Source organism: Watersipora subatra, chromosome 10, assembly GCF_963576615.1.
Source record: "Watersipora subatra chromosome 10, tzWatSuba1.1, whole genome shotgun sequence".
In the NCBI taxonomy this organism is placed as follows: domain Eukaryota; kingdom Metazoa; phylum Bryozoa; class Gymnolaemata; order Cheilostomatida; family Watersiporidae; genus Watersipora; species Watersipora subatra.
Genome location: NC_088717.1, coordinates 29,136,395 through 29,160,425, shown reverse-complemented (window position 1 = coordinate 29,160,425; position 24,031 = coordinate 29,136,395). Strand labels below are relative to the sequence as shown.

Sequence of the window (24,031 nt, the reverse complement as noted above, 5' to 3'; positions counted from 1 at the left end):
GGAGGTATTACTAACTCTAATAGTACCAGGGAGGTATTACTAGCTCAAATAGTACCAGGGAGGTATTACTAGCTGTAATAGTAATAGGGAGGTATTACTAGTTCTAATAGTACCAGGGAGGTATTACTAGCTCGAGTAGTCTCAGGGAGGTATTACTAGCTCTAATAGTACCAGGGAGGTATTACTAGCTCAAATAGTACCAGGGAGGTATTACTAGCTGTAATAGTAATAGGGAGGTATTACTAGTTCTAATAGTACCAGGGAGGTATTACTAGCTCGAATAGTCTCAGGGAGGTATTACTAGCTCTAATAGTAATAGGGAGGTATTACTAGTTCTAATAGTACCAGGGAGGTATTACTAGCTGTAATAGTACTAGGGAGGTATTACTAGCTCGAATAGTCTCAGGGAGGTATTACTAGCTCTAATAGTAATAGGGAGGTATTACTAGCTGTAATAGTACCAGGGAGGTATTGCTAGCTCTAATAGTAATAGGGAGGTATTAATAGCTCTAATAGTACCAGGGAGGTATTACTAGCTCAAATAGTACCAGGGAGGTATTACTAGCTGTAATAGTAATAGGGAGGTATTATTAGCTCTAATAGTATCATGGAGGTATTACTAGCTCTAATAGTAATAGGGAGGTATTACTAGCTGTAATAGTACCAGGGAGGTATTACTAGCTCGAATAGTCTCAGGGAGGTATTACTAGCTCTAATAGTGGGGGTCCTACCACACAAAGCTGTCGTCAGAATAGTCACTTTTAAAATCACTGTCGTCACTTTTAAAATCACTGTCGTCACTTTTAAAATCACTGTCACCTTTTTCAAATTGGTAACCAAAACAACCTCTTTCTTCACATTCGTTATTTTAATACAAATATCTATACTGGTGGCACTGGGTTGCGTTACAAATCTGAAACTCGCTAGGTTTAAACTTCTGCTAACCAAAAGCATGGCTCAACCAGCGTCCTTCATAAGCATATTAGTGATGTTTGGGAGCGTTGCTGATTACTCCGCGAAGAGTGACAGCCGTCTTAGGTTTTTAGAGCTATATTTCTTGTACTGAAAATAGACCGAGATTGCCTTTAATAATCACTGTCAGTCACAGACTTGGAAACGGATTTGCTGTCAATGTCGTGGCATTTCATTGCTTTAATTATTTGGCAGTCTGTAAATTCTGGGCCAGATGTTTCAAACCAAAACTAGTGAAGTTTCGGTTGACCTTGGTGATTTATGAACAAATAATAAGTTAGTAACGGTACGGCAACACGTAACAAAATTTCCGTTGGTTCTAACCAAAATCACGAAATGATTGAAACACACAGAATTATTCTGCGCTGCTAGAATCGTGCTAGCGGGCACGATCTCAGCAGCTTTTGCAATTAGTATAGTCCAAGAGACGTATAATGACACACAATAGTAAAAGTATATGTGCAAATCAACATAGTACACACGATGCAACTGCTTAGATTGCGTTATGGAATGCATTTATTGTTTGGACGCTATAGCTACAATTTGTTTATTTTTTAATTATATTTCCTTTTTAGCAGCAAAAGTTTTGCGGTAGAGAATGTCGACATCTCTAGCGAAAACAAGTCAGTTGCATCGTATTTACTATGATAAGTTTCTGTAATAATTTTCTTGTGTGTCGCATTATGTTTTCGGACTACATATATCTTAAAATTTGCTAAAGTCGTGTTCGCTAACTAAAAATAGCGCGACTTAGACAGTTTTATCGTGTGTTCTATGTTGAAATGCTTTCGTATTTTTATTGTGTGTCACGGTACATGTCTTGGACTATACTAATTGCTAAAGCCGCTAGAATCGTGCTCGCTAATAATTTGTTTAATCTGTTAAAAGCGTTCGTCGACGAACTCGGTGGGCATGCACACAGCTCAAATAATTCTGTGAATTTTGACTGATTAATTCTGCGTTTTTCGTGATTTCGGCCAGAACTCCGAACCAACGAAAAATTCGTTACGTGCAGCCGTACCTTTAGTAATCCTATTTACGCAATCCTCGTCACCTACATTGGTAAATGGTCGTCTCGTCTGTCACTTTTTAAATATCCCTGTCGTCGGGTCGTCAGAATCGTCACAAAACATGGGAGGACCCCCAATAGTAATAGGGAGGTATTACTAGCTGTAATAGTACTAGGGAGGTATTACTAGCTGTAATAGTACCAGGGAGGTATTACTAGCTGTAATAGTACCAGGGAGGTATTACTAGCTCTAATAGTACCAGGGAGGTATTACTAGCTCTAATCCCACGACCAAACAAGAGTGAAACGATTGATTGGGAGAATTATGATAAATGCACATGTGCACACAACTCCCGAAAAATTATTCGTTAACGGCCGTCACCAAACCCTTGCAACGAAGTCCTATCAACAAATTTAACTATTTTTCAGTAAAGTCGTTTAAGTATAATAATGATACAAAACGCATATAAACCTATTTAAATATGTTACCAAGCCTTTGAAAGATTACCGCAAATTCCTAAAACTAACCCATCTGATCGGATTATACATAAATAGACAGATTTATTAGGACAAAAATCGTCACAAAACGCTTGAAAAGCTTCGTTTAATAAAAGTTAAGACCGGAAATTGAAACGCCGAACGACAGAGAATAGAACGATAAAGTCTTGCCACAAATCGACACAAAACGCTTGAACAGCTTGGTTTATTAATAGTTTCGACCGACCTACGAAACGCCAATAAAGCCGTGCGACAGATAGTAGAACTGTTTACTGTGTACTGTTTGTGTACTGTTTGAGGCGTAGACCGATTTACAGGTACGAAAATGTGGTACACAGTTTATCAGCCTACGTTTTTGTCCAATTACCGAAGGTTTTTCAAATTATCTAGAACATCAGCCAGATTTCTTTACATCTTATCTACAAGGTAGGGCGTTACTACAACGCCCTTTTATGACAAGAATATTTCTTTATTTCATTCCAGTTTGCATAAAACTTCTAGACGCGTAAATGCCAACGCTTGCTCTCTGTTACATATCGCTGTCAAAACCATTCTACATTCATCACAACACAACCAGCTTTCAAACTGTATATTACACATCAGTTTGCCGTTTAACTTTTAATATTGCATTTCAGAGATATAATAAACATATTTCTTTATTGTTGGCATCGTTGTTGTTAGTTAAATTACGTACAGTAGGTTAGGTCTACAGCTTGAATTAATATTTATTTTATTATTGTAAAACATACGTTTGAGATAGTTAAATATTTATTTTATTAATATTTATTTCTGTTACATATCGTTGTCAAAACTGTTCTGCATTCAATACAACCAACTTTCAAACTGTATATTACAATATATTTTACTTGTAATATTGCATTTCAGAGCTATAATAAACATATTTCATTATTGCTGTTGTTAGTTAAATTACGTACAGTAGTTTAGGTGTACAGCTTGAATTAATATTCATTTTAACCAACAACCAACTTTCAAATTGTGTATTACACGGCAGCTTGCCATTTTACTTTTAATATTGCATTTCAATATAACAAGAGATTTAATGAACATATTTCATTATTGCTGTTGTTAGTTCAATTACGTACAGTAGGTTAGGTCTACAGCTTGAATTAATCCCACGACCAAACAAGAGTGAAACGATTGATTGGGAGAATTATCCCACGACCAAACAAGAGTGAAACGATTGATTGGGAGAATTATAATAAATGCATATGTGCACACAACTTCCGAAAAATTATTTGTTAACGGCTGTCACCAAACCCTTGCAACGAAATCCTATCAACAAATTTAACTATTTTTCAGTAAAGTCGTTTAAGTATAATAATGATACAAAACGCATATAAACCTATTTAAATATGTTACTAAGCCTTTGAAAGGTTACCGCAAATTCCTAAAACTAACCCATCTGATCGGATTATACATAAATAGACAGATTTATTAGGACGAAAATTGTCACAAAACGCTTGAAAAGCTTCGTTTAATAAAAGTTAAGACCGGAAATTGAAACGCCGAGTGACAGAGAATAGAACGATAAAGTCTTGCGCATTTCACGAAAAAAACTTGCACTTTTCACCAGTCTATAGCATTGTTCCCAAGGTTTCGGCAATTAACATAGGAGTACAGAAATCGTTCCATTCTTGTCAATTTCAATTTTTTCATTTTCAATTTCATTTGCTGACACATTTGAGTACTTTCGTATTCTAACTGATGTCCAACGTAGTATAAGTAAAGGAAATGACGATGATACTTTTTAACAGTTCTTATGAGATTATTACAATAATTAATTATAAGTTTGGATGACTACAGAACAATGACTACGTAGTACAGATTTTCTAAAAATCTAACGCAGTGTAAGTAGCCTAAAGGGAAAGACGATGATATTTTTTTCTAGCGGTTCTAATGAGATCTCATTACAATAATTAATTATAGGTTTGGATGACTACAGAACAATGGCTACGTAGTACAGATTTTCTAAAATTCTATATCAGTGCATTTTACTTCTAAAATTGGCCGATATTGCATTTCTCTTTTTCCAGGAGGAGAGATATAAACATATAATCTTTTCCTTTCATTATTGCTATTTGTTGTATATAATAACACCCACACCCAGTACATTACAGCTACCATTGCAGTTATCCTATTTGACTGCTAATATTGCATTTCAACCATCAGTACCCTTTCTTTTTTCCAATATCACTTTGGTCGTTGGCTGTATGACAGTGGAATTTCTAGAAATTCCACTCTCATACAGCCCACGACCAAAGTAATAATGGAAAAAAGAAAGGGTACTGTTGGTTGTTGAAAAAGTAGTTCTCAGCAGGAATTGACAGAGTATTATGTAAATGAGACTTGTTTGAGATGATATAAAATAAATTTGAGGGAGCACGACTCTAAAAAGGCGCAACAGAAATAACAGAAATGTAACAGAAATAATTATTAATAAAATAAATAATTAACTATCTCAAACTTATGTTTTACAATAATAAAATAAATATTAATTCAAGCTGTAGACCTAAACTACTGTACGTAATTTAAATAACAACAGCAATAATGAAATATGTTTATTATATCTCTTATTATATTGAAATGCAATATTAAAAGTAAATGGCAAGCTGCCGTGTAATATACAATTTGAAAGTTGGTTGTTGGTTAAAATAAATATTAATTCAAGCTGTAGACCTAAACTACTGTACGTAATTTAACTAACAACAGCAATAATGAAATATGTTTATTATATCTCTGAAATGCAATATTAAAAGTAAAATATATTGTAATATACAGTTTGAAAGTTGGTTGTGTTGAATGTAGAACGGTTTTGACAGCGATATGTAACAGAAATAAATATTAATAAAATAAATATTTAACTATCGCAAACTTATGTTTTACAATAATAAAATAAATATTAATTCAAGCTGTAGACCTAACCTACTGTACGTAATTTAACTAACAACAGCAATAATGAAATATGTTCATTAAATCTCTTATTATATTGAAATGCAATATTAAAAGTAAAATGGCAAGCTGCCGTGTAATACACAATTTGAAAGTTGGTTGTTGGTTAAAATGAATATTAATTCAAGCTTTACACCTAAACTACTGTACGTAATTTAACTAACAACAGCAATAATGAAATATGTTTATTATAGCTCTGAAATGCAATATTACAAGTAAAATATATTGTAATATACAGTTTGAAAGTTGGTTGTGTTGAATGCAGAACAGTTTTGACAACGATATGTAACAGAAATAAATATTAATAAAATAAATATTTAACTATCTCAAACTTATGTTTTACAATAATAAAATAAATATTAATTCAAGCTGTAGACCTAACCTACTGTACGTAATTTAACTAACAACAACGATGCCAACAATAAAGAAATATGTTTATTATATCTCTGAAATGCAATATTAAAAGTTAAACGGCAAACTGATGTGTAATATACAGTTTGAAAGTTGGTTGTGTTGTGATGAATGTAGAATGGTTTTGACAGCGATATGTAACAGAGAGCAAGCGTTGGCATTTACGCGTCTGGAAGTTTTATGCAAACTGGAGTGAAATAAAGAAATATTCTTGTCATAAAAGAGCGTTGTAGTAACGCCCTACCTTGTAGATAAGATGTAAAGAAATCTGGCTGATGTTCTAGATAATTTGAAAAACCTTCGGTAATTGGACAAAAACGTAGGCTGATAAACTGTGTACCACATTTTCGTACCTGTAAATCGGTCTACACCTCAAACAGTACACAAACAGTACACATTAAACAGTTCTACTATCTGTCGCACGGCTTTATTGGCGTTTCGTAGGTCGGTCAAAACTATTAATAAACCAAGCTGTTCAAGCGTTTTGTGGCGATTTGTGGCAAGACTTTATCGTTCTATTCTCTGTCGCTCGGCGTTTCAATTTCCGGTCTTAACTTTTATTAAATGAAGCTTTTCAAGCGTTTTGTGACGATTTTCGTCCTAATAAATCTGTCTATTTATGTATAATCCGATCAGATGGGTTAGTTTTAGGAATTTGCGGTAATCTTTCAAAGGCTTGGTAACATATTTAAATAGGTTTATATGCGTTTTGTATCATTATTATACTTAAACGACTTTACTGAAAAATAGTTAAATTTGTTGATAGGATTTCGTTGCAAGGGTTTGGTGACGGCCGTTAACGGATAATTTTTCGGGAGTTGTGTGCACATGTGCATTTATCATAATTCTCCCAATCAATCGTTTCACTCTTGTTTGGTACCAGGGAGGTATTACTAGCTCTAATAGTAATAGGGAGGTATTACTAGCTCTAATAGTACCAGGGAGGTATTACTAGCTCTAATAGTACCAGGGAGGTATTACTAGCTCTAATAGTAATAGGGAGGTATTACTAGCTCTAATAGTAATAGGGAGGTATTACTAGCTCTAATAGTACTAGGGAGGTATTACTAGCTCTAATAGTACCAAGGAGGTATTACTAGCTCTAATAGTACTAGGGAGGTATTACTAGCTCTGATAGTACTAGGGAGGTATTACTAGCTTTAATAGTACCAGGAAGGTATTACTAGCTTTAATAATACTAGGGAGGTATTACTAGCTCTAATAGTACTAGGGAGGTATTACTAGCTGTAATAGTAATAGGGAGGTATAACTAGCTAGTAATACCTCCTTAGTACTATTAGAGCTAGGAATACACACTGATGTCAGCTGCTGGCTAGACTTCCATCGATGCTTCACATAACTGTTGTAGACAGAACATGATTCTGTGACAACAGCCGTTGCTGAGAAGATAGATGATCCTAAAGTGACAGTTGTTGAGGCTGTTTCTGAAGAGGTATCTAGCTGTTTTGCATTCTTATCAGTTCACGTAGTTCAGCAGTAGATTATTTCTATGGAGTGATGAGTTAAACTAAATAGGTCATTTGAAAAATTCTCCCCCATCGGATAACAACAGCCTTATGCTAAATACGATCACCAAACCAACCTGTCAAGTACCCGAGGAAAGCCTTGCAGCAACTGGCTACATTTTAATTCTAGCTATGTTTTATCCATCTGTCACACAATCACTCCATCTGCTCAATCCATTGCATTCCAAATCTCCTTTGAATGAACTGCTTGCGAGGAAAGTGAATATTTAATTCGATACTCACAGCTCGTCCAATCAAACAAGAAATTGAATGGGACTGTACAAGATCGAGTATGACCTACGCTTTTCTCTTTCAAACTTGCATGCTTCGGTTCACCTTTCGCCAAATACATTTATTTCAGTGCAGTTGACTGTGGCACTGCAGGCCAACCCTTAAACCTACTATCATGCATTGTCTTTTTTTGTCGAGCCTTATCGACCTCTCATTCCCGTGTTTCTTTATCATCTCTCTAATTTTACGCTTTAGTTTGAAATGTCATCTTGTCAAATGCTGTCTTATCACAAAGTTTGGGTAATAGTCTAACTTCTCCAACTTGTCTCAATGTCTCTTTCAGTCATGAAGTTAGACAATTCTTTTTTGAACGTCAAATTGAATAATCGTAAGGCACTGTAGCATTCAAAGCTTCCTGTCCTAATTTTTAATTAAAAACTTTAAACTGAAGGATTCACTTTTGTTCAGTCACGTTCCACTCACAGAAGTCTGTATTTGACTCGATAATCTAATGTAAGACAATGTAATGTAATTTTCATTTTGTTCCCTTGCTACCAGTGAGGTAGCAAGGTTTCTATCACTTGTTCGCTAAAGTTAAATCATTCAGAAATAAAACAAGAAATACATTTAGTGGCAAAGCTTTCTGTTAGATACCTTATTATTAGTTAAAGCAGTTTTGAGTCTATTTCTGCAATCTCTGTTTTTTCGCTCAATTTTTAAAACTGAATTGAGCTGTAACTGTGAAATATCTGTTAGAGCTTTCTAGTATCTGAAACAGCCTGAAAATTGTGTTTTTCGTTGTGTAACATTTTCTTGTCTGGCCTCTTTATTACTTGTTGGTTTGCGGAGGATTTTAAATTTCAATACGAAACCAATCTCATTTAGTTAATTGACATGGAAATATTGCAGGAAATGCACACTAGACAAGAGGAGGAGCTTGAGAATTTGAAGAGTGAGTTACAGGAAGTCGCTACCCGAATATCTAAGCTCACTAAGAACATTGACAAGGCCAAAAACGCTAAAGAGATGAAAAGCACGGAGATCACAAAGAAGAAGGCAGCATTGGAGGAGAGCAAGAAGGTCTACCAAGTGAAAAAGAAAACCCTTGATGTTTTGCCCGAATCAGAACAGACCATTGCCAAAGTTCAGGTAGATCATCTTTATTACAGACAATTGCCAAAGTTCAGGCAGATCATCTTTATAACAGACAATTGCCAAAGTTCAGGTAGATCATCTTTATAACAGACATTTGTCAAAGTTCAGGTAGATCCTCTTTATAACAGACCATTCTCAAAGTTCAGGTAGATCATCTTTATAACAGACATTTGTCAAAGTTCTGGTAGATCATCTTTATAACAGACATTTGTCAAAGTTCAGGTAGATCATCTTTATAACAGACAATTGCCAAAGTTCAGGTAGACCATCTTTTTAACAGACCATTGCCAAAGTTCAGGTAGATCCTCTTGATAACAGACAATTCCCAAAGTTCAGGTAGATCCTCTTTATAACGAACAATTCCCAAAGTTCAGGTAGATCATTTTTATAACAGACAATTCCCAAAGTTCAGGTAGATCATCTTTGTAACAGACCATTGCCAAAGTTCAGGTAGATCCTCTTTATAACAGACAATTGCCAAAGTTCAGGTAGATCATCTTTATAACAGACAATTGCCAAAGTTCAGATCGATCATCTTTATTACAGACAATTGCCAAAGTTCAGGTAGATCATCTTTATATTAGACCATTGCCAAAGTTCAGGTAGATCCTCTTTATAACGAACAATTCCCAAAGTTCAGGTAGATCATTTTTATAACAGACAATTCCCAAAGTTCAGGTAGACCCTCTTAATAACAGACAATTGCCAAAGTTCGGGTAGATCATCTTTATAACAGACAATTCCCAAAGTTCAGGTAGATCATCTTTATTACAGACAATTCCCAAAGTTCAGGTAGATCATCTTTATAACATTTTATTTGTTTCCAACTCTTTGAGCTCCCATAATCCTCCATACTTTTGCAAATATTGTATTTTTCATCAGTCGACGAATTAAAAGTTAGTAACGGTGTATTTCAGCCATGTCTTTGTAGTGAAGCCGCACTGTTCATGGGTGTGTGCGTGTGCTGGATAAGGCTATCTACAGTGAAACTCGGATAACTCGCCCTCGGATATCTCGAACGGATTTGTTTGGTCCGTTCCCACGCAATGATAAATTGCTTTAGATAACTCGACCTTAACTTCGTTAACTCGAACAGTTTTTTTGCCCAACGGCTACCGCGAGACGGTTGTTATCGCTTTTAGTGGAGAAGCAGCCTAGAGCTATCTTTCACTCTTATTTATATAAATATGGAGAATAAAGTAAGATCAGATTCTTGGCCAGAATTTCATGCTGAGTTCAATGATATAGTTTCTACACCTATAACTGGTCACATTTAGAAGTTCTAGGACGATTTTATTTTGAGGGAGGACAACTCCTAAAATTTCGGAAAATTGGTGTTTTTCCGTTTGAAATTACTGCTACGAGTCAAGTTTTCACATTTAAGAGTTAAAAAAGCATGGAGGATAAGGATTGTGTCTTCCATTGTTTGGAAAAATTGTGGGGAAACCTTGGTTAGAGTCACAGCACAGCAGTGAAAAACTGGTCAGGGGTACACACAGAAGTGAACCGAGTTGGATGATGAACTTAACATAGTAATTGCAGCAAACATTCTTGAACATGACTCACACACAAACCTTGTCTGTCACTATGCATGCCACAAAAAATACTGCAATAAGTTACTCTTGGAAAGAGCTGAGGCCAGACATACGAAGAGAAAATCAGCAGAGGATACTGTCAGCTCTGAAGAGGTGGGTACTGTGGTGTCAATCCATTTCACCACTGGGCACTGAATAGCGTTGCTCCTCATTGTTTTTATTGCCATTGTGATACACATAAATTCTATATTTATTATTAATAAATCTCTATGTTCAGTTTGTTTTACAAGTTTAGTAAGAGCAGAGCAATGTCATTTGTGCCCCATTTGTGTCAACTTATTTGAAAGTCTACATGGTGTTTGGTGACCAGGCCTGCCAACCCAAGAGTGGGGCAATGCGTGAGATTTGGTTTTGGGGCAATTGATGTATCGATGATAGTATGTGTAAAATTGTGGAAATTGGGGCAAAAATCTCAAGTATTTTCATTTTTTTTTTGGTGATTGCGTGAGTCTCACGCCCAATGCGTGAGAGTTGGCAGGTATGTTGGTGACTTCCGTCCATGTTATAGTCATGCACTGTTACAATGACTGATTATTTGTGTCATGGGTTTATTCTAGACAACCACAAAAAGAACAAGGTCATTTGGCACTGTTAGAGGAACTGGTCCTCTTTTACCTCAGTTGTACATCATATGTCAGAAGATAAATGGTTGAAGAAATCGGGAAAGAAAACTGTAAGAGATACGCTAGTCAAAGCACAAACCTTGACAGCAGGTGATGCATCAAGTCTTGTTACTAATAAGCTGCATAATTATGACCTACTCAGCCCTCTATTACTTCCAAAGTAACCAAACAACATAAATTTTTGGCATTCACTTTTTTATAGGATTGCTGATTGACTCCGCCAGAAGACGGCCAGATGGACAAAAGGTATTGGATTTAAATGGTCAGGACCCTGACTTGGTAGCTATGGAAGTGAGATATCACAAAGTATGTTTCAGAGAATTCACCCGCCAAGACAATAGGACAACACAGCCAGCCGTACAAAGGTAAGCCATTTTGTTTGTCTGCAATCAATCTAACTTGAACATATACTGTATATCTTATATTATCTTAGAATAGAGCTATCTAGCAATGGCACATTACCTTGCCAAATAGACTGATTATTCTGGGCTTTTTGTGGTCATTGGTGAAAGTTTTTCATTGCTTTTTATATTGATGCTTTCAGAGAATCAGATCCATACAATGAAACGTACCGGAAATGCTTTATGCCATTCTTGAGTAAGGAGTGGAGCAGGGCACAGATCAAACAGGATCTTGATGTATACATAGCATTTTCTTCCAAGTGCAACAAAATCAGTTTTCAAATTGATGGGAAAACCAGTAACAAAAATATAGTGAGTCTAGCATCAGATCATGAGGAAGCTGACACAAGAATGATAGCACATATAATGTCCATCATGGAAGACAAAGGATCGAACTGTACGGTGATGATAAAGTGTCAAGATACAGATGTGTTTATGATTCGTATATCTTGCGTACATGAGCTTCCATCAGATCAATTGTACTACTTCTGTGGGAAGAAAGAACGAATGCGATTCATACACATTGGAAATGTATCAGGTATTCTAACACCGCCCTACTACCAGGCACTTCTAGGTCTACATGCACTCAGCGGTTGTGATAGTATCAGCGCATTTTATTCAAAGGGAAAGAAATCCATTCTGAATTTGCTCAATCAGAACCCTGAGTTCATCAATGTATTAAGCTCTTTGGGCTTAGAGTTTGAGGTAGATGATGATACTCAGCACTCTATAGAGAAACTCATATGCAGACTTTATAATATTGACACAGCTGAAAAGGTCAATGAAGCAAGATATTTGGTTAATTGCTCTCCCTCAAGGATTTCCCAAGCTCACCTTCCTCCAACCCAAGATGAATTGAGGCTGCATGTAATGAGAGCTGGTTACCAAGCAGCCATATGGCGTAGAGCTGTGCAGCCAACAATTGATCCACCCCTACCCACTAATCATGGCTGGACTTTGTATAATGGAAATCTCAAAATCACATGGATGACACAGACCCATCGCCTTCTGGTGTGATGAAAGACATTTTATGTCGATGTAAGACAGGATGTTCATCCAAATAAATGGTTATATAATATTGTGTATATGTTAAACTCTATGCAACTTGGAAAGATATAAATATTAAATCTGAAATATGCTACAAATTCTGATCTTGATTGATGTATTGCAACCTCTTTGCCTTCCCAAAATGATAAACTGGCGAAATTTGAAATTATATCATTAAATTCATGTATTACATAATACATTGTGAAAATGTTGTGGTCAGTTGAGAGAATTGTCAATTACATCCTCGGAACTAGCTCCAAATTTTGGTCCAAAAACACATGGAATTGAGTGGTATTCACAATTATATTTAATACATCAAGTTACGCATATAACTTACATAATAATATTATGTAATATAAATTCAAATCCATGCGTTTTTGAAATCTCATTATATGATATTTGAAATCAGCTACAAATTTGGATCTAGTTTGATGTATCACAGTCCCGCTCTGTACTGGTCGAACTTGTAAATTATGAAAATTATATTATTAATTTATTGTATCACGTAATACATTATAATTAGTCTGGTGGCTAGTTTAGAAGTGTAGAAACTAGATATTCAGAATCAGCATAAGATTCTGGTCTAGAACATTATTTCAGCATATTGTCCATCCTAATATAAAATAAATCACTTTTTTTGAGCACTTTATGGTAGGCTGCTGCTCCACTATTTAGAATATCACTTTATTCCAAGCCATAGAGATAAACAACAACTTTTAGTGGTTCTTAGGTGTCATTATTACTACTATCGGCAAGATATTTTCGTTAACCACTTTTCTAACGTTTGCAAAAAATCAAATTTTATAAACATCCGCTTGGGATAGATAGCCCTCCGTAAGCAAAGAGAAGCGAGGTAACCTTCAGATAAACTTTAAGAACAATTGGCAAAACTGGTTTTTGTTAAAACGCTCAAAAGAAAAATATGTTTTTTTCTGAGAGTTTCAACCGCGATCAGTTTTTGCCTATTTTAATCTGAAAAGGTTCTGGCAGTCACTTCACCTAAACCAATCAAACGAATCTCAAGTATTAAAAGGAAAATATTTATACTTTCTGATAAAAATTGTTAAAATATTACATGAGAAGTCCCTTAACTTTCAACAAGCAATCAATGCTTTTGATTTATATATATTTTGTATATGTACTGATAAATACAATAATGCACACACTTGTGACAGTGTTCTCATAACTTGAACACTCTGATAACTCGAACACTTTCTCTCGGTCCCGTGAAGGTCGAGTTAGCCGAGTTTTACTGTATATATATATATATATTTCTCAAAGTACGTCTGTCGTGTGTAGTGTCTGCATTCCAGCTATAAAAATCTTGAATAAATAATCTGTATCAAAGAAGATTTGATTTTGAACCATTCCGTTCGCGAGTTCAACACCTTACCCATTAGGCCACACAGATTTAGTTGTTCACTGGTCGATATAAGTGGCTGTATGGGAGCACATACCCAACGGCTTTGCCTACCACGCAGGGTGATTGCATACCACGCAGGGTGATTGCATACCACGCAGGGTGATTGCATACCACGCAGGGTGATTGCATACCACGCAGAGTGATTGCATACCACGCAGGGTGATTGCATACCACGCAGGGTGATTGCATACCACACAGGGTGATTGCATACCACGCAGGGTGATTGCATACCACGCAGGGTGATTGCATACCACGCAGGGTGATTGCAGAAGTGATTGTCATTAGTTAGTTTACTAAAATTTTTCATTAGCAATGTGCCAGGCTAATAGCAATTGGCAGGCAACTCTCATTACTTCTCATTGTTTATAAGCTGATTTTTAATTCCCGAGCAAAGTACATCTAGTACATGTACCAGTTTACTTGAGTTACACATTTTGTAAATGGTTGTTCGGGTTAAACTACCAAAGATTTTGAAAGAAAATCACCTAATTTTACAATAATATTGTTGTTGTTTTCTCAAACTATTCCGGCGTTGTCTGAAAAAGTTGTCAGAAGTTCTGTCAGGCTTGTTCCATTTTCTGTTTTTAACACGCTTGTTCGCCTTCCTTTTCATAGGCTGCTAGTAAGGTTCCTTCTAACCGTTCTGTGCTTTAGCAAGTCTTAGCTGGTGCTGATTCTAAGATGCAGTCACTTGAGGCGCAGTGGCTCAACCACAAGGTTCCTCTCGTCAAGCAAATAGAGGAGCTCGGAACTCAAGCTAAATCCAGGCAGCAGATGATTGAGCAGAAGCTGGCGGAGTTGCAGACATTCCGGCAGCAGATGAAATCTTCGTCAGAGGAGACAAGGGTCAAGGATGAGCAGCTCAAGACTCTGGTTTGTTCATTAGTGTGACCTCATTCTATCTTGATCAGATCATTAGTATGACCTTAGGCTGACTTTACTGGGTCATCAGTGTGACCTTACTCTGACTTTATTATGTCATCAGTAGGATCTCACATTAGGCCACCTAGTTTATGACTGTTCATGTTTACCGCCCATGCTAGGTGATTAATTAGCTGTTATCTATCAAGGGCACCAGAGATAAGTCTTCTCATTTCACCTGCATTACTCGCGAGCGCGGCTGCGCTTCTAGCATTTCTCTTGTTGGTTTTGTAGAATGCTGAGCTTGCTGGGATGAGTAGAGATGTGTCAAGGTCATCCTATACAAAGAGAATCATAGAAATTGTTGGAAATATTAAGAAACAAAAACATGATATCGACAAGGTCTGTTTTCTTGTCATACTCGCTTCATTCAGCCAATGCTTGTTCATTTTTCCATATATTAGCCAATCAAGTTGTGCTATGTAGATCAAGCTGTACTATTTATGTCAAGTTGTACTATTTAGGTCAAGTTGTACTATTTAGGTCAGGCTTTGCTATTTAGGTGTTGGTTTTTGTTACAGTTGAAGTTCATTTTCGCACTTCATTGTACTGTAGACATTCCTATAATGTAAACCATCTATTTCGAGAATGTTTACATTATAAGGATTTTACGTACGATGAAGCGTAAAATAACGTATATTCTCATGTATAAGCCATACTTATGAACCTAAAGTTTTGTTTAAAAGTTTAGGGTGTGACTTATACACCCAGTCTAACAATTGTATCAGTCAACTTCTCACTAAGTTCGAGGTTGAGGTACCTTTTAGAATGCTCAAATGCTAGAAATAACTTACTCAATTATAAGATGCTAGAAAATATGAGTACATATACTCGCCGTACTGAGCTCGTTACTGACATTGTGATCACTGTCATCTCCAATGTCATATGACATCTCTAGCACTTGATTCCATTCATCGAGTTGCTTTTTATTGATAGCTTATGCATGCTGGCCACTTATAAATACATGCTGGCCACTTATAAATACATGCTGGCCGCTTATAAATACATGCTGGCCGCTTATAAATACATGCTGGCCGCTTATAAGTACATGCTGGCCGCTTATAAATACATGCTGGCCGCTTATAAATACATGCTTGCCGCTTATAAATACATGCTGGTTGCTTATAAATACATGCTGACCGCTTATAAATACATGCTGGCCGCTTATAAATGCATGCTGGCCGCTTATAAATACATGCTGGCCGCTTATAAATACATGCTGGTCGCTTATAAATAAATGCTGGCCGCTTATGAATACCTGCTGGCCGCTTATAAATACATGCTGGCCACTTATAAATACATGCTGGCCACTTATAAATACATGCTGGCCACTTATAAATTGAATCTTTTTATTCACAGCGAGGTTCATGTTTAGGTTTATGCTACAAAGAAAAAAGAAATAAATTTGTCTAAAATAAAGTAAAATACTGTTTACTATAGTAAAAGTGTGTGTTGGCGCATCTTGTAATGTGTGTTGGCGCGTCCTTGTGTGCGAAGCCACAATACCTGATAATACTAGTACCTGATAATACTATTACCTGATAATACTAGTACTCGATAATACTATTACCTGATAATACTAGTACCTGATAATACTAGTACCCTCATTTTATCAGGTACTAGTATTATCAGGTAATAGTATTATCGAGTACTAGTATTATCAGTTAATAGTATTATCAGGTACTAGTATTATCAGGTAATAGTATTATCGAGTACTAGTATTATCAGGTAATAGTATTATCAGGTAATAGTATTATCAGGTAATAATATTATCAGGTACTAGTATTATCAGGTAGTAGTATTATCAGGTAGTAGTATGATCAGATACTAGTATTATCAGGTAATAGTATTATCAGGTAATAGCATTATCAGGTAATAGTATTATCAGGTAATAGTATTATCAGGTAATAGTGTTATCAGGTAATAGTATTATCGAGTAATAGTATTACCTGGTACTAGTATTATTGGGTAATAGTATTATCGGGTACTAGTGTTACCGGGTAATAGTATTACCGGGTAATAGTATTACCGGGTAATAGTATTACCGGGTAATAGTGTTATGGCAAGCAGTACTGTGGCATGAGAAAACGTACTTTTAAGGCCAACTATGAGATTCCCATTATTTCTCATTTTTCATATATTTGTTTCACATTATTCTCATCGAATTTGATAATTTGGATTGACTTGACGCTTTACATTATATGACATTTCTTACGTAATACGAAGTGAAAACTTCACATAAATTATTCGCATCAAGTCGAATTTACATAAAAGGAGTTATATGTGATAGCAACGTTGACTGTAACGTCGACTTGTTGAAGTTATGGGGCAGCAGATTCCCATTAGATGCATTTGATTGCAGGTGCTTCAAGACACAAAGGCAGTCCAAAAAGATATCAACCTTTTGACTGGCAAGCTAGACAGGACATTTACAGTAACAGACGAACTGATATTTAAAGTAAGGGAAAGCAACGCTTGACAGATGTCCGCCATTTGGTATTTGCGGTCTCCTGATCGTTTATTAGACCAACCCAAAGTATTGCTATAGCGATTGTTCTGCACTGTATCTCAATGGTGCTTCCGGTTCAATTAGAGAGCAGCTGCCGCCTGCTCATCTAGAACCCCCGACCTGTATGCATTCGTTTGGATTTCAATTGCAAGAAAAGGCCATTATTTCTAATGGATCTTATTTTAATCTTAAAGGCCTGCCCACCGTGAAAGATCGTAATGAATAACCAGTATGGGTATCGTTGATTCATGACATTACATGGTGGCTGGTTGGTGTAGTTGTTAAAGTACTAGTGTGTAGCTCAGAGTATGTAAGTTCAATTCTCACATGAGGCAGTTTTTAGCACGCTTAGTGTGGCTACAGACAATTCGACAGAACTTTTGTTATAGCAAAGTTTTGTGTTATTCCATTAATTACCTACTACAACAGCTCCTCAGAACTGTAATGCTGATATTGCTGGCTGGCCTATATCAGCATGTTGCTGTGCTAGTATTATTGACAGTACTAGCACAGCAACAGACTGACGAGGTTGTCTGTGTTTGGTAATGACCTTGACAGTACTAGCTACAGACTGACCAGGTTGTCTATGTTTAGTAATGGCCTTGACAGTACTAGCTACAGACTAACCAGGTTGTCTATGTTTAGTAATGTCCTAGACAGTACTAGCTATAGACTGACCAGGTTGTCTATGTTTATTAATGGCCTTGACATTACTAGCTACAGACTGACCAGGTTGTCTATGTTTAGTAATGGCCTTGACAGTACTAGCTACAGACTGACCAGATTGTCTGTTAGTCCAGTCAACATCGCTCACAACTTGATCCAAAGTTAGATTTGGCTAGAAAAGACAAGGCTATTAAAACTAGGATCAAGAGAATGAAATGCTTTCATGTGTAGCTCATATTTATTAAAGCACATCAAACACTGTTGAACTCGCTCTAACAGTGGAGGCAATGTTTTTACAATGAGCATTTTTGAATTTTCATTTCATCGAGTCTGTATTTGCATAAGCTGCCGAGCATCAGCTCACTTTTATAGTCCCAGTCCCTACTAGATGTATGTATGCACATGTACGAGTATGTATGTGCAACTACATTTGCATATGTGTATCCGTGTGTGTGTTTAAAGGATGCAAAAAAAGATGAGAGTGTTAGAGCGGCCTACAAATATCTTGCCTCCTTGCATGAGAGCTGCAACTCTGTCAGGTCTACTATAGAGGAAACAGGAGTCATTCTCCGGGAGATTCGCCAGCTCGAGGATCAGGTATGCCTTATCATCCGCTTCAACAATTGGCATTCTCCTGAGTCATCTTTGTAGAAGTATCTAGTCAGCTCAATCATTGGCTTATCTTGCCTCCTTTTTTACATCCTACCAGGAATTGTACTCTAGAGGAAAAAGTTCTAGTATGGGGTGAAAGTTGGAGTTTTATTCACATGCTCTCAAGAAGAATCCCAAAAATTCTGGATTATATAAACCGCATTGAACTCCTTTAAATAGTTTAGAACTTTTCATTAAGGCAACTGATTTTCAGCACGAATGAATAAAATCATCATTAAAGCATATTCGTTGCTGTTTACGCTCAGTCTTTGAAGGGGTACCTAAGTGGGGTGGGCAAAAACGGTTAAGGTCAGCCCAACTGCCCCAGCTGGGGAGAACCCTGCACTCTACAGTCTCACATTTCAAATGTTTTGCTGATTAAAAATCTACCATTTTTCATTAATTTGTAGATTGCCCAAGAGTCTCGCAATGAGGTCTCAAGTACACTGGATAAGATTATAGATGACTACAAACAGATGAAGAGAGAGAATCAGCTGCTTATGTCCAAATTGAGAGAGTAGAAGGCAGTCCTATAGAGTTTGTGGCACTATAGTTACGATGTTAGCTCTATAGTTACGATGGTAGCTCTATAGTTACGATGGTAGCTCTATAGTTACGATGATAGCTCTATAGTTACGATGGTAGCTCTATAGTTACGATGGTAGCTCTATAGTTACGATGGTAGCTCTATAGTTACGATGGTAGATCTATAAGTTGTAGTATTATTTCATGGTCATATTTTAATTGCACCAGGTCGCAAATTTTGTGCCAAAAGAATGCGTAATGTAGTTTTACAATAGCCTGGGCAACTTGATGGATTCATTGAAAGCTTAACATGTAATCTTATTTTAATGCAATCTGGTGCTAGACTTACTTTATGTCTTATTACAGTGCAAGTACTGAATAATCTGTCAGTGTTGGTGATTAACTCTATGGCAATACAAAGATAAAATTGTCAGTGTTGGTGATTAACTCTATAGCAATACAAATATATTATTGTCAGTGTTGGTGATTAACTCTATAGCAATACAAATTTAATATTGTCAGTGTTAGCGATTAACTCTTTATCAAAAACATATAGTATTGTCAGTGTTGGCGATTAACTCTATGGCAATACAAATATAATCTTGTCAGTGTTGGTGATTAACTCTATAGCAATACAAATATAATATTGTCAGTGTTGGTGATTAACTCTATAGCAATACAAATATAATATTGTCAGTGTTGGTGATTAATTCTATAGCAATACAAATATAATATTGTCAGTGTTAGTGATTAACTCTATAGCAATACAAATATAATATTGTCAGTGTTGGTGATTAACTCTATAGCAATACAAATATAATATTGTCAGTGTTGGTGATTAACTCTATAGCAATACAAATATAATATTGTCAGTGTTGGTGATTAACTCTATAGCAATACAAATATAATATTGTCAGTGTTGGTGATTAACTCTATAGCAAAATAAATATAATATTGTCAGTGTTGGTGATTAACTCTATAGCAATACAAATATAATATTGTCAGTGTTGGTGATTAACTCTATAGCAATACAAATTTAATATTGTCAGTGTTGGTGACTAACTCTATAGCAATACAAATATAATATTGTCAGTGTTAGTGATTAACTCTATAGCAATACAAATATAATATTGTCAGTGTTGGTGATTAACTCTGTAGCAATACAAATATAATATTGTCAGTGTTGGTGATTAACTCTATAGCAAAACAAATATAATATTGTCAGTGTTGGTGATTAACTCTATAGCAAAACAAATATAATATTGTCAGTGTTGGTGATTAACTCTATAGCAATACAAATATAATATTGTCAGTGTTAGTGATTAACTCTATAGCAATACAAATATAATATTGTCAGTGTTGGTGATTAACTCTGTAGCAATACAAATATAATATTGTCAGTGTTAGTGATTAACTCTATAGCAATACAAATATAATATTGTCAGTGTTGGTGATTAACTCTATAGCAATACAAATATAATATTGTCAGTGTTGGTGATTAACTCTGTAGCAATACAAATATAATATTGTCAGTGTTAGTGATTAACTCTATAGCAATACAAATATAATATTGTCAGTGTTAGTGATTAACTCTAAAGCAATACAAATATAATCTTGTCAGTGTTGGTGATTAACTCTATAGCAATACAAATATAATATTGTCAGTGTTGGTGATTAACTCTATAGCAATACAAATATAATATTGTCAGTGTTGGTGATTAACTCTGTAGCAATACAAATATAATATTGTCAGTGTTGGTGATTAACTCTATAGCAATACAAATATAATATTGTCAGTGTTAGTGATTAACTCTAAAGCAATACAAATATAATCTTGTCAGTGTTGGTGATTAACTCTATAGCAATACAAATATAATATTGTCAGTGTTGGTGATTAACTCTGTAGCAATACAAATATAATATTGTCAGTGTTGGTGATTAACTCTATAGCAATACAAATATAATATTGTCAGTGTTGGTGATTAACTCTGTAGCAATACAAATATAATCTTGTCAGTGTTGGTGATTAACTCTATAGCAATATAAATATAATATTGTCAGTGTTGGTGATTAACTCTATAGCAATACAAATATAATATTGTCAGTGTTGGTGATTAACTCTGTAGCAATACAAATATAATATTGTCAGTGTTGGTGATTAACTCTATAGCAATACAAATATAATATTGTCAGTGTTGGTGATTAACTCTGTAGCAATACAAATATAATATTGTCAGTGTTAGTGATTAACTCTATAGCAATACAAATATAATATTGTCAGTGTTGGTGATTAACTCTATAGCATTACAAATATGGTATTGTCAGTGTTGGTGATTAACTCTGTAGCAATACAAATATAATATTGTCAGTGTTAGTGATTAACTCTATAGCAATACAAATATAATATTGTCAGTGTTGGTGATTAACTCTGTAGCAATACAAATATAATATTGTCAGTGTTGGTGATTAACTCTATAGCAATACAAATATAATATTGTCAGTGTTGGTGATTAACTCTATAGCAATACAAATATAATATTGTCAGTGTTAGTGATTAACTCTAAAGCAATACAAATATAATCTTGTCAGTGTTGGTGATTAACTCTATAGCAATACAAATATAATATTGTCAGTGTTGGTGATTAACTCTATAGCAAAATAAATATAATATTGTCAGTGTTGGTGATTAACTCTATAGCAATACAAATATAATATTGTCAGTGTTGGTGATTAACTCTATAGCAATACAAATTTAATATTGTCAGTGTTGGTGACTAACTCTATAGCAATACAAATATAATATTGTCAGTGTTAGTGATTAACTCTATAGCAATACAAATATAATATTGTCAGTGTTGGTGATTAACTCTGTAGCAATACAAATATAATATTGTCAGTGTTGGTGATTAACTCTATAGCAAAACAAATATAATATTGTCAGTGTTGGTGATTAACTCTATAGCAATACAAATTTAATATTGTCAGTGTTGGTGATTAACTCTATAGCAATACAAATATAATATTGTCAGTGTTAGTGATTAACTCTAAAGAAAAACAAATATAATATTGTCAGTGTTGGTGATTAACTCTATAGCAATACAAATATAATATTGTCAGTGTTGGTGATTAACTCTAAAGAAAAACAAATATAATATTGTCAGTGTTGGTGATTAACTCTATAGCAATACAAATATAATATTGTCAGTGTTGGTGATTAACTCTATAGCAATACAAATATAATATTGTCAGTGTTGGTGATTAACTCTATAGCAATACAAATATAATATTGTCAGTGTTGGTGATTAACTCTATAGCAATACAAATTTAATATTGTCAGTGTTGGTGACTAACTCTATAGCAATACAAATATAATATTGTCAGTGTTAGTGATTAACTCTATAGCATTACAAGTATATTATTGTCAGTGTTGGTGATTAACTCTATAGCAATACAAATTTAATATTGTCAGTGTTAGCGATTAACTCTTTATCAAAAACATATAGTATTGTCAGTGTTGGTGATTAACTCTATAGCAATACAAATATAATATTGTCAGTGTTAGTGATTAACTCTAAAGAAAAACAAATATAATATTGTCAGTGTTGGTGATTAACTCTATAGCAATACAAATATAATATTGTCAGTGTTGGTGATTAACTCTAAAGAAAAACAAATATAATATTGTCAGTGTTGGTGATTAACTCTATAGCAATACAAATATAATATTGTCAGTGTTGGTGATTAACTCTATAGCAATACAAATATAATATTGTCAGTGTTAGTGATTAACTCTAAAGAAAAACAAATATAATATTGTCAGTGTTGGTGATTAACTCTATAGCAATACAAATATAATATTGTCAGTGTTGGTGATTAACTCTATAGCAAAACAAATATAATATTGTCAGTGTTGGTGATTAACTCTATAGCAATACAAATATAATATTGTCAGTGTTGGTGATTAACTCTATAGCAATACAAATTTAATATTGTCAGTGTTGGTGACTAACTCTATAGCAATACAAATATAATATTGTCAGTGTTAGTGATTAACTCTATAGCATTACAAGTATATTATTGTCAGTGTTGGTGATTAACTCTATAGCAATACAAATTTAATATTGTCAGTGTTAGCGATTAACTCTTTATCAAAAACATATAGTATTGTCAGTGTTGGCGATTAACTCTATGGCAATACAAATATAATATTGTCAGTGTTAGTGATTAATTCTATAGCAATACAAATATAATATTGTCAGTGTTAGTGATTAACTCTATAGCAATACAAATATAATATTGTCAGTGTTGGTGATTAACTCTATAGCAATACAAATATAATATTGTCAGTGTTGGTGATTAACTCTGTAGCAATACAAATATAATATTGTCAGTGTTGGTGATTAACTCTATAGCAAAACAAATATAATATTGTCAGTGTTGGTGATTAACTCTATAGCAATACAAATATAATATTGTCAGTGTTGGTGATTAACTCTATAGCAATACAAATATAATATTGTCAGTGTTGGTGATTAACTCTATAGCAATACAAATATAATATTGTCAGTGTTGGTGATTAACTCTATAGCAATACAAATTTAATATTGTCAGTGTTAGCGATTAACTCTTTATCAAAAACATAGTATTGTCAGTGTTGGTGATTAACTCTTTATCAAAAACATATAGTATTGTCAGTGTTGGTGATTAACTCTATAGCAATACAAATATAATATTGTCAGTGTTAGTGATTAACTCTAAAGAAAAACAAATATAATATTGTCAGTGTTGGTGATTAACTCTATAGCAAAACAAATATAATATTGTCAGTGTTGGTGATTAACTCTATAGCAATACAAATATAATATTGTCAGTGTTGGTGATTAACTCTATAGCAATAC

General features: G+C 34.7%; 1 protein-coding gene across 1 annotated transcript in view; it reads left to right on the top strand.

Annotated features, from left to right (window-relative positions):
• The window catches only part of LOC137405836 (coiled-coil domain-containing protein 22 homolog), a 32,956-nt gene extending 13,171 nt beyond the window's left edge, over nt 1-19,785 (top strand). Inside the window, exons 7-13 of the mRNA XM_068092253.1 lie at nt 7,230-7,313; nt 8,527-8,766; nt 14,516-14,734; nt 15,017-15,124; nt 17,145-17,240; nt 18,420-18,554; nt 19,019-19,785. Coding sequence (XP_067948354.1) covers nt 7,230-7,313; nt 8,527-8,766; nt 14,516-14,734; nt 15,017-15,124; nt 17,145-17,240; nt 18,420-18,554; nt 19,019-19,129 — 993 coding nt within the window. The 3' untranslated portion in view covers nt 19,130-19,785. The remainder of the gene's footprint in view (nt 1-7,229; nt 7,314-8,526; nt 8,767-14,515; nt 14,735-15,016; nt 15,125-17,144; nt 17,241-18,419; nt 18,555-19,018) is intronic.
• The last annotated feature ends 4,246 nt before the right edge of the window (nt 19,786-24,031 follow it).